The sequence below is a fragment of the Lepisosteus platostomus genome, chromosome 4, assembly GCF_059453375.1.
Source record: "Lepisosteus platostomus isolate fLepPlt1 chromosome 4, fLepPlt1.hap1, whole genome shotgun sequence".
NCBI classification, from domain to species: Eukaryota; Metazoa; Chordata; class Actinopteri; order Semionotiformes; family Lepisosteidae; genus Lepisosteus; species Lepisosteus platostomus.
Genome location: NC_142614.1, coordinates 16,954,794 through 16,967,045, shown reverse-complemented (window position 1 = coordinate 16,967,045; position 12,252 = coordinate 16,954,794). Strand labels below are relative to the sequence as shown.

The following is a 12,252-nucleotide window of genomic DNA, read 5'->3' as shown; positions in this document are numbered from 1 at the left end:
GTTTCTGGCTGTAGCCACTGCAGACTGCAAACAATTACACAGATGTATAAGATAGATATAATGGTCCTGGATTGGTGTGGTGATACTCTGTCTTCCAGGAAGTAGCCTATCACCGAGTCAGTTTCCTGATGTTTGATTGTAGAAGTAGAATATTTCATTCACTAGGCAACATCTCTCCTTGAATCATTCCAATATCCAGGTGATTGTTATTATTCACGTAATAGCTTTTGCTGCTCTTGCATTAATAAAAAATCATGAATTTTTTTAAATTCATGATTTTTGACAGCTTATACTGTATAAAATCAATGGATTAAGCTCATTTTAACAATTTTAATAACTGAAGTACAAATCGAGCGTCTGCTGGTTTTGTGAGACTTGAGCTCAGTATTTTATTCTGTGGAACATGACTACTCTATCAACAAACTCATCTGCTGACTACTTACGGTGAAAATAAATATTATGCTCCCTTCTACTACTGTTAAATTTTTACTGCTAAATTTTCATCAGTATATAATGCAAGTGTGTGTTTATGTCCGTTAAAAAAGAAAACATAATAATAAGTATGTAGACTCACAATTGCCATCTTGTGGGCAGATTATGCTATTGTGCTTATATGATAAAAATCCTGAAATAACGTCACAAGGAGAAACAGAATCACGAGTTAATATATGGTTTTATTGATTGGAGGAGCAGGGGAATTCAATAATAATATGGATCTCAGCCTTACAAATCCTATTGTCAATACCTGTGGGCAATTTGACAAAAATACAGAAAGTTAACTCGTACTGGACTGGACCTGAAAAAAATCAGTATTTTTAATACCAAAATCAAAGCTTTGTAAATGGATGGTCTGTACATAGTTTTCACTTACTTCTGTAGACACTTCTGTGGATCACCATCTGACCTTGAGTTACAGGCTGTATCAGCTCCATTGAATCCAGCTCTATTGAAAACCTCAAACCATTGAATGTTTTTTTTTAATTAAAAGCTTTAATCCACTCTTCCCTTTCTTTGTGTCACTCAAAGCTTGACTGGGTTAGTGTTTTTTTGTCTCCACAGGATAGTTGCTCTGCAATCCTAAACAGCAAAGAGAATCCCTAAAGCATTAACTCATCCTATTTCAGTACTACTGATGGTAAATAAGGAGCAGGCCAATCTGATATTAGATTACAAGCACAAAAACTCTGAGAAAATGATTATGAGCAGATAACTTGCCTAGGTACATAGTTACTTTACAAACACAATAAAATGAATTACTAATAGGAGCAGGTCTCGGTTTCACTTAGGTCTTAAACATTTAGGATGTATAAAAAATACTTTTATTAAAAATGGGGAAATAGTAAGTTCAAACTATTTTTAAGAATAGGCAATCATGTGCATAATATTATAAATATTAAATAATTATGAATTCATAATTTAATTAAAATGAATTTAACTTAGCCATAAATACATTATGTAGACATGTTGCAATTCACAATTATCACTTGTTCTGCTATAACTAAATACTTGTGTATTGGGATATGTTTAAAGTAGTTAATTAAACCTATGTTCTTTTACCAAAGAAGTGTTTTAGGTGGATGAAGCACAGGCAAATTATTTTGTAATTAACTGTGTCTAAATAAAAAATTTGCTCTGTTCAAGAAACCAATGTAAAACAAATGTTTTGAAGAGAAGTAGCATGATAAACTTTTACTGTGCACACTATGGTATCACAATGAAAAGCTGAGATTTTTGAAAAGCTATGAAAAGCAGTTTCACTCTTCTTAAAGAAAGTCAGCCATGTCCCAGACACCAGCAATATAATTACCATATGCACTACATAGGAAAGATAACAGCACATTTTTATCACAAGAACTGTCACCTGGGTGTTGCTGTCTCCCAAACCTTAAGTCAGTGAATGATGGAATCCATTATACTAAACCAATGTTACTCTAATATCTGCATGTGCCAGATGACACAATAATTTAGATGGATTTAGGTATTTCAGGGGTGATGATCCCAATGTAGATAGAAAATGTATCCAACCTACTGAGAGTAAGCTATACAATACTGTTATGTATGTAAAAATAATAATGTTTCTTTTCTCGGCTCAAGGTTGAGAGCCAACTATTAAAAAGACTACCAAGTTCCAAGTTCTGGAACAAACTCTGTATTTTCACGTTCAACAATGGGTTGCTCTGGTAACAATCCCTCATACCCTTGGCATCCACATTATATGGGTTTTAAAGAAAAAAAATATGACTACAGAAAAGAAAAGCATCAGCGATAAGGACACTGGAATAAATATTCTATTGCACATCAATAAAAGAGTTGAACAAATTCACCCAGCACACTGCTATTCCGCAGTGATGCTAAAGGAACATTCTTTTGAGAGCTAATTGAGAGCTAATTCCTCTATGGGGATCTTCACTCTCGCTTAGGTTGTAAAAAAATCCCTTTCAACAGCAGATATTCCAGAGCTCAGGTTAAACACACTTAGTTCTGTGATGAGATGCATCACAGTTTTGCTCAAATCAAAACTTCAGCCCACCTACCAGTTTTCCACTGACATTACATGAACACAATTTGGGATTCCTATCTTTTTCATTATAATTTGTTATAATACATAATTATATAAAAAAACACTATATACGGTATTATCATACATGCAGATTCTTTAGAAAACAGGTTATAAAGAATTTTAACTAAGTTTACTACTTATGGATGTACAGTATTATGTAAGCTACACCGAGCATCATTCAAATTAAGCCTTCGGAGAAACAGATCAGATCGGAAACACCTGCTGTCATACCATATCACCTCTACTGTTCCAGAGCTGAGGAAATATCACAGGGCAACTTCCTGCAGGGTCAGGACTACAGCTGAATGCCAGTGTAGACTGATGTAATTTTGCACGAGACCTGTTCTGAATTCACTCATGTCAGCCTTCATCACTGAAGAGATCCCCCCTTACAGAAAGCAGTGATCCTTTAGGCTTCTAACCAGCACGATGCAAGATTGATTGATTGAGATGCCGAGTATGTACCGCTGAAGGGGAAAAATAAAACTGCATGGCAGCAAACTGAGCTATCCCTCTGATAAAAATGACTGCTGATGACAAATGGTAAAACTGCTGCTTGTATAACCAACACCAAGCTTCTACTTCCTCACACCTCTACTAACAAGACAGTTAGACATTCAGATGTCCCAGTGCCCTGAAGAACAGTAAAACCATCATTAGGCTTAGTAGAATATTTTAAGGAACTGCAGCTGGAAGTTGCATGACAAGATACTACTGTATGTCATACACTGTTACAAAGTTTTCATTACATGCATGTCAGGTAATCTTGCCTGGGAGCGAAGTTAGAAATTCATTTGAGCTGAAATGTGTTCACTGCACATTGGAAGTGATGTTTCTTGGACGATAATATAACCTTTCCTGAAATGTGCATATTCATATATCAGACAAGACGACAGCATGATTGTGCACGTGAGGTGAGCCGTCTTCATCTTAAATATTTCAGGTCTGCAATATTTGGAACAAAGCTGTATGAGGAAGTCCAAGGAAATGGATTTTACCAGGACTCTTGTGCTGGGATTATCTGAGACATTTCCACATAATGTCACGTCTGGTGGCCTGTTAAGATTTGGCAGAATTGTTTCTGGGACACTAAAAAAATCCTGACATGTATCCAATTTGGAGTTGGAGGAATATAACACTTGTCTTCCATTTTACAAGAGTTTCTGTAAAAACTCCTTATAACAGTACTTCAGTTGCTCTCTGAAAACAGGATCGAAGGTATTGAGGGAGAAACAAACAAAACTTTTTTCTGCCTCAGAATCCATTCATTCCTTATCAGAAAGTCACCTGTTCCTGGTAAGGACTGTAGCAACACAGAGCCTATCCCAGAAGCATCCCAGAAGCTTGGGGTGTAAAGCGGGACCACACCCTGGACATGCTGGCAAAACATTGCTTTGTGGGTACACGCACACACATACACACGCACACTGTAGACATCTGCCCACCTAGACAACATGCCTTTGGAAGATGGGGGGGAAACCCAAACTGACTCAAAGAATGTATCCTCTGAATGCTCCATGTACATGATTCAGTAATGCTGTCAGAACTCAGGCAAATATTTAATTTATTTACAACAATGCAGTCTCATGTCATAAAGTCACATCTATAAAAAAAAAAGATTAAAGGACAAAATTCATTGACTCTAAGGGAAAAAATATCACACATCTGTGCACTTTGCCCTTTGTTTTGGCAAATTCCAGAATAAAAAGCAGTTTAATCACCTAGCACGTTTTCGGATGCCACAGGCCATGATGACATTTTCAGAGTTTCTTATATGTTTAGTACGAAGAAAAAATAGAATTTCTGAGGCAGCACAACCCCCTCACCTGCCTGAATTAATTTCTCACTATTCTACTGTAACTCAAGGACTCAAGATCACCACCACTGAGGAAAGATCCTGGACATGTACTTTATTCCAGTTACAATTTTACAGTGCAAATATCCAGAACAAAGATGAACACCTTATCAGCTACAGCCTCTTTATTCTTACACCCAAACAAATCTGATTATTAAACAGTTTTTTCAAAATCCCATTTGATTGAATTGAGATGCAGAAATAAATATGTGCAGAGGACAAATTGAATCTTAATCATTAGAAAACTAACAGCCTAGATGCGTCTGGCCTTTATGGTACAGTGTTAAAACCACAGGTCTACGTCATATTACTCAGTGGGACAGCAGTAGTGACAGTGAAAGTAATTTTGCTTCTTAGCCCACAAAACAGTAGGCCTTGGTGCACAATGAACACACAAATCGTAATATCCCGTGAACACAGTAACAACATTAATAAAACAAGACACTAATGAGCAGTGGGTAGGGGTGTGAAGCAGGCATATACACAAATGACTGAATTCATCAGAAATTAAACACTTTATTCCCACACCAGTAAATGAAATCAACTGGTCTTGTGAATATTTTAAATGTCCATCATTAGAAAACGTGCAAGAATAAGTCTATGGTCCAAACCGTTCCTTTTAGTAATTTCTTCAGATTAAATTATGAACCTTCAGCAGCTCAAAATAAGTTAAAAGCTCAAAAACAAATGCCTTAAACCAGGAGGCATTAGTATGCACTACTCTTAAAAACACACGGGGGACTCAAGGCTGAATATCAAGCTAAAACAACACTAGTCCCATTCTTCACAGCAAATTGCAACCAAAAGCCCAATCACTATTCCTCAACACTGGCCTCCAGGCAGGTTGTGAAACACTGGCCTCCATGTGGTTTTGTGAAAACTGTCACACTCAGAGATCAAGTTTCTCATGAGATAACACAGGCAGACCACATACAGTTCACCAATACAATACTGTACATACAGACTGTGTGGAGCAGTAATGGCTTGGTGCTACCTCAGACATCTATAGCAATACCATGCTTTGTGGAGATCATGTCCCTGGTGCCAGTCAGGTACATGAGCACTGAGCAAAGGTGAGGTAAGGTAGTGGTGATGGCAATGTAGAGCCAGTGAGGGACGGGGGCGGTATTCCCAAAAGGACAGATCCACAGGCCGTGGCGCACACCATCTCGCACATGATGAGAGGCCAAGGAGATGAACAGCATCCAGGGCAGGAAGCACCAGGAGTCCTTCAGCCGGCACGCCCACATGAGGAACTTGAGAGAGAAGGCCAGAGCTGGGATCAGAGAGGAACAGTGCAGGGGAGGCCTATGGGGGAGGTTCAGGGCAGCCTGGAAAAGAATAATAAAACACCATGATCCATTATTGACAACTCAAGGAAAGCCCCTTTTCTTCATAATCTTAAAATGTGAAAATGCTAGTCTAAAGTACATACTTGTGTTGGCAAGATTCTTGTGAGAACTTGCAGATACAAACCATTTCATTGTTCTGCGCATATGCAGGCATTCTGGGAGTGTAGAATGCAGAAGTGTGAAATATTGAGTGTGCTTTTCTTCACTGCTACTTCAACCGATGGAGCAAATGGTCTATACAATTCCAACCAAATCCACATGCAATTTTAATTTAATATTAAGTCCAGATGTTGTTTGCACATTTTAAACATAAGCTTAATCCCAACATGGCATGCTGTTAAACTAGGACACATATTCTGGAGGCTTCATATCTATGTAAGCCTCATTTCTTAAGATGATGTACCATGAAAGGTGCTACAGAACATAAAGATGTTGTTTGATTGTTCTGGAAGGCCACAAACACTGAAGGCTTAAGGATCAACTTCTCAAGTCATCTACTCTCCCTACCCTCTTTGTTTTACTTTTCAGATGGCTCTGCCCTCCTTTCAGTCTCTGCCACCTTGCTCAAGAGAATAAAAGGGGACTTACTTTTAGAGAGAGGGAGCCAGCCAAGAAAAAGTGGTCCAGGTCGATAATGGAAGCCAGAACCCCAGCCAAGACGACTTCATAGAAGTCACTCCTCTTCCTGAGCCCGATGACGATAGCCCAGGACCAGAGGCCTACTATGCCATGCACGGCATTGTCCGAAATGGCACGGAACCAGTCATGATGCTGGACAAAGGACAACTGCAAGAACCTGTCGGCGAAAAAGCAAAACATTCCCAGTCCTGTGCTGGCTACGACAGAGGCAGTGCTGAAGGTCTGGAGCAGAGCGCGTGCCTTTTCGGTCTCCGTAGCTACGTTGAGGGCAGCCATAGTGAGTGTTACTGTTTCCAAGCAGGGTTGAATTTTCCACAAAGCAGGCTTCTTCCATGGCAGTTCAACGCTGAATCATCCTGGAGCACATGCAATTGGAAAAGCAAGCTGGTATTATTTGTGAACACTGCAAACCATGCATAAGACACCATCACAAAATCAAGAACATCACAATATAGTTCTAATCAGACCGGAATGGCACAGCCTGATGCTGATGACAGCAAAATGAATAAATAGAGTTTAAGAACGTTTTTGATGGAAGCATGTAATAATTAATAAATACAAGACAAATGAGTTTGTAAAAGAGATTTAATTTTTCTGAGCCCTGAAATGAGCCTCTTGAATTATCAGCTAGGTTTAGTAATTTAGTAGCATAACAAATAAATACGCAATAAGTTAGTGACTTACATTTATGTTTTGCAAAACATTTAAGCTTTAACACAGCTTGCTGGAATGATGAGGAACTTTGCACTTTGTTGTGAGGTATAAAGATGCTGAGTGCAAGCAGGGTTCATTTATTATAATGATTTTGTTCCTATCAAACCACTCATCAGCCTTCTAAATAACCGAAAGTGAACAACCACACCAACCCAGAGCCATCAGGCAAGGTTTTTGGTGCAGTAACAGATGCTCCGAAATCTGAAAACCTCATTTAAAATGTAAAAATCAGCCCTGGTGCACAGTGGAAACCAGCCAAGAGAAGTAACAAGGTAACATGATTTTGGAAAGCTAACTCACTGCTTGTACTTAATATGCTATGTACAGTATGGCATACCAGCTCAAAATGAATTTATTACTCTATAAAAACAGTAACTAAGGACATTTTTTGGAAAAAATATCTCGTATTCAGAGCCATTTGTACATGCCGCAGACAAATCTAATTTTTACTAAGAATTCTAATTCTTAGCAGCCTGTTTTCGTTGCAGAATAGAAGGCAAAAAAATAAGGTGGTGTGACATTTTATGGTATAGGCTTAAAAAAACAAATATATTTAGGGTAAGTAATTTCTTTTATGATAAAAAATAAGATTTTAATGTAAGATCCACACACCTGGTGAACAATCCCACAATCACAATAGCACAAAACACAAAATATGGGTTGGGTTAGCGTCAAATAAAGGTTGTTTTTTTTTAATATCCCATACTATTTCATTATACAAATTAATATATCAATACCTTATATATATATTTTATTTTAGATGCACATTTAAGCATATGTTCATATGTATTATAGCTAGCTTTTTAAATTAAGTAGATTTTTACCCTATAAAAACAAGGACTGCTGGGTACCAATAACACAAACCCTTTATTATCTTAAATAGATATAATGCAGGACAGGTCACAGGTTATCTGTTACATACAGTACAGACCGCAGAGGAATAAAGAGATTTTACTTTGTTTTCGTCGAAGATTTTTTTAAATACCCGATATAATAAGGTACAAAGCTAGCATGACTATCGCCTAATAAATTCCAGCACATGCTGCTTTTTATATTAAGGTGTCTATTTGAAACAATGGGGAAACATGCCCACAACATACAGTATAACGTCACCACGGGAGTTTCCCTTCAGAGAAATCAATATGCACAGCTTATTAAATCATGTACCTAGAGTAGTGTCAAAACCTTTGATGAACTGAATGGGGAAATCGATACATCATGACTTTTTTTTTCAATTGACAAAGAAAATCTGCAAGCTATATATTAAAAGTCATACATTGCCACATGAAATCATATTGGCCTGCCTTTTTGCAGCTCGGCGTCACCACCGAAAATTATCCTTTCAAATTACAAAAAACAGAGTCAAATAAAGAAATAGGATTTCATACTAACACAATTATAAGGATAAGGGAACCTCTATTATACAATGTTTTATAATTAGCTGTAGCTGTAACATACTAAAACATCAAGGATTTTGGCTAAGAGCTGATTTGACAATTGCATGAATGTGATAACCTCGAAAAACAATTATTACCCCCAACAACAAGGCCAGGTATTAAAAATATAATTAAAACGTTCCGAATGTCTACAGAAACAAAAAATTCCAGCAGCACTCACCTCTGTCAGATGCTTACTTGTACAGTACCTTTCACAGCCCGGACACACTTTCCTTTGAGCTGGGGACCAATAGCAGCCTCCCTTGCACAAGTGCAATTGGTCAGACACCTCGAACACTCCCACTGGATTGGTCAAGACAAGTGCCAATCAACCATTCAGGAAGAGACACGGACAGGACATGCAATGCACGAATCTACTGTACGGAAAATGCCTCAATTCATAGAGCATTGTCCCATCTGGTGGCGATAAGGGAAAATGATGAAAACCGTATTACTGAATTCACTGTGACGTGAACTGTGCAAAAAAATATATTTTTTTGAAATAATAATTTTTGCTGCCTGTAATAGAAAATCAGACGAAGTAACCTTAGAGCAGCGAAAGAAAAATCTGGTGCCAATGTATAGTTAATAACCATAACCATAATAAGGCGAAACAAAAGAGAGGTGAGCTGTGTATTCTAGGATATGATTAAGCGGTACTATTGACAGAACAGACGGTGACTATACAGATGTGTGACTATACAGTACTACAGTATATGTGTCGCTGTGATTGGTAATTAGGGTGCTATTTTGAAAAGTGATATTGTTCAATAAAATTAACTAAAACAATATTGCCTATTAATCGTAGCTGCATTTCAGCACGATTTACTGACGGCCCAAAAAAATGACTCCCATGTGTTCCGTGTGACTGTGTTACAGTATCTTGTGCGTGCTTGTATAAAGTACAGACACGAAAGTTAAATTCTCCTTATAAAGTACTGTTTTCAGAAATACTTAACCATTATTAACAATATTCGCATTTGCAATTCGGAAATGCCAATATTTAAAATTTTTGAACTGGTCATGTAATCTGTTCTAAAAAGTTTAAATGCTATTGCAAGCCAAAGGAGCTCAAAGTACAGTAGCTGTGAATTTTAATCTTCTGCTAATGCAGTTTACATTGTTCAACTGAAAATCTGAATCAATATACCAGGGTCAGCTAAATGTCGAAAAAGTAATACTGTTTTAGCACAAAATTACATAACATTTGCTTCAGAAGGGATTAAACATGTACAGTATATGAGGCCAAGATGATGTGTTGTTCAACCCCATTCCCTGAATCCTATGCCTGCTCCATTCCGTGCCGAAGCCCGCGGTCGTTACAGTGGTATCAGAAGCAGGAACGACTGGAACGGTCAGAGGCCCGGAGCGACGCGGGGAGAGAGCCCTAGCCGAGCCGGAGGGTCCTGGCCTGGACGGAGAGCCTGCCCAGACGGAGAGGCTAGCAGGACGAGCCCGCGGAGCAGCCCGGATCGAGGGTTTGGAATCGGCGGGACGCTCGACTCTTCAGGCGCGGGCTACGCGGGGCGCTTTAGCCATGCGCACGCAGGGCGGGCTGAGATCAGCGCCTGGGGGTGGACCTATGGGACTGTATATAGTGGGACGGAGGGTGGAAGACAGTCTCTTCCTTTCGTGTGTGTGCTTTTCCCCGGTTTGAGTTAATAAATGTGTTGTTCAGCCCCATTTCCTGAGTCCTATGCCTGCTCCATTCCGTACCGAAGCCCACAGTCATTACAATATTTTATTTTATGCTACACCGGGAGCGTCAGTTGTGGAAGACGTCTAGTAGTAGTAGTCTCGTACCCTGAGATTGCTCATTGTTACGGTGGCAGTGAGGTGTTAGTATCTACAACCTGCAGGGTATGACAATGACTCAAATTTAATTTCTTACTTATACTGAATTTCCATCTAAACTAGGGAGTATAACTGGTTGCAGCACGTTTTGCAATTTTGTATTTTTTCTTCATAGTTTAAAACCTTTCTTGTGCCTCATGGCCACCAGGGGGTACTAAAAGTAAAGGCTAGACAATTTTCTCTCAATGGGCCTGTGACAAGCTAAAGGCTGCATGTTGAACGTCTATGTAACAAAATTCGTATTTCATTTGTCTTTTTATTTAATTAAATATGCCACATTCAGTTTAGATTAATGACACAAATTGTCACACATGTTTTTTTCTGTATTACTGCCCACTGTTTTCATAATCTGTCAGATTAAAACATTTCTCATAGACTAACAATTTAAAAGCAGAGATATGAAAAGGCGAAGTTATTTACAGAGAATCAGTGCTTTCAGGATGTCACATGACATAGCTCACGTAAGCAAAACAATTCAAGTTAATTTGGTCTTTTCTCAAGTGAGGGTGCCAGAGAAATATTTCTGAAAAACACTGGGATTGAGTTATCCCAAAATGTATATTGGTCTTAAACCATGATTGTTCTTTACAAATTTTAGTAACATTTTCTTTACAAATTGATTTACAAGAAAATGTATTTTCCTTCTCAAACTAGGTGAGATGGCTACATACTGTACAATATAGTCACATACAAAGTGTACTGTACAGGTATATATCATCTATAGTACATGCAGCAATGAATCAAGTACTGTAAAAAGCTTAAAATTGTATAGTGTGCTGGCATGACGTTATTTAGAATATTGTGGTGTGCATAATTGTAAATTAAAAAACTATACGGCTATTCTGGAATTAGTCCGGAAAAGAGGAACTAGATACATTAGTTTAAAGGTATGTCCTACAATGACAAGCTAAAATAGAGAAGACTAGTGGACCTGATTCTAGAATTCAGAATCCTCACATGAATTGTCAAAGTCAACCCAATGGACTTTTTCATAGACAATGAAGCACAGACTAGAAGACACAAGTGGAAATATTGTGGAACAATACTGAAAATCAAGAAAAGGTGTCACTTTTTTATCAAAGGGTTTTGTAGGTCTGGACAAGCTTCATGTGTGTGAAGTTTTGGAGGATGGAGCGGGAGTTTGGAAGGAGGGAGTAGGATATCTTAATTCACTGTATTGATGAGCTGAATGGTCTTTTCTTTTCTATGTACAAATGGAATTCCACATGCGTCCACAGTGGCGAAGAAGAGTACTTTTCTTAGACTGAATTAGCCATTTAAACTAATGTGTGGATGAATCCCATATTACAGCATCCATAACCAGTACTGTCCAGTACTGGTAATGGTGCCAGTGCTGCCCTACAGTTTCTTGCCATCTGCCATGTTGCAGTGTTGTACTTATACACACGTGTGGAGTCCCTTTCTCTCAAACAGTTTGGATCAAAAAGCAATCAGTCCTGATATGTGTATTAAAGTGGGTAAAGTTTAGAAGGCTAGTGCACACACACAGATGGGGACGAAGGATTTATGGGCACAAACTGCATTCAATGTAGGTAGGGTGTAGTATTCACAATTTGGTTCAAAATTCACTATCATTCACTAACATACTTTTTTAAAAATTGTAGGTCAAACAAATCTTTTCCTTTTTATTTGATGTATTTCATCATAATGTTAAAGAACTTATACTAGATAGTGAATCTATTTTTAAGATGGCAGTCTCATTAAATTTTCAGAACATTAAAGTCCTTCATTCGAGTCTGAGTCGGAAAAGTTGTATCCCAATGTCTGAGATGGGTTCCATCAGACACCTAAACTATGAAATGGCTTTACTCATTACTTTTT

General features: G+C 38.1%; 1 protein-coding gene across 1 annotated transcript; it reads right to left on the bottom strand.

The window, feature by feature from the left end:
- Positions 1 to 4,449: 4,449 nt before the first annotated feature.
- tmem267 (transmembrane protein 267) lies at positions 4,450 to 9,089 on the bottom strand. Its single transcript, XM_088628776.1, has 3 exons — positions 8,738 to 9,089; positions 6,356 to 6,762; positions 4,450 to 5,746 (listed from the first exon to the last, which is right to left on the bottom strand). Exons 2-3 carry the CDS (start codon positions 6,680 to 6,682, stop codon positions 5,411 to 5,413), a joined length of 663 nt encoding a protein of 220 aa, XP_088484902.1. The 5' UTR covers positions 6,683 to 6,762; positions 8,738 to 9,089; the 3' UTR covers positions 4,450 to 5,410.
- Positions 9,090 to 12,252: the final 3,163 nt, after the last annotated feature.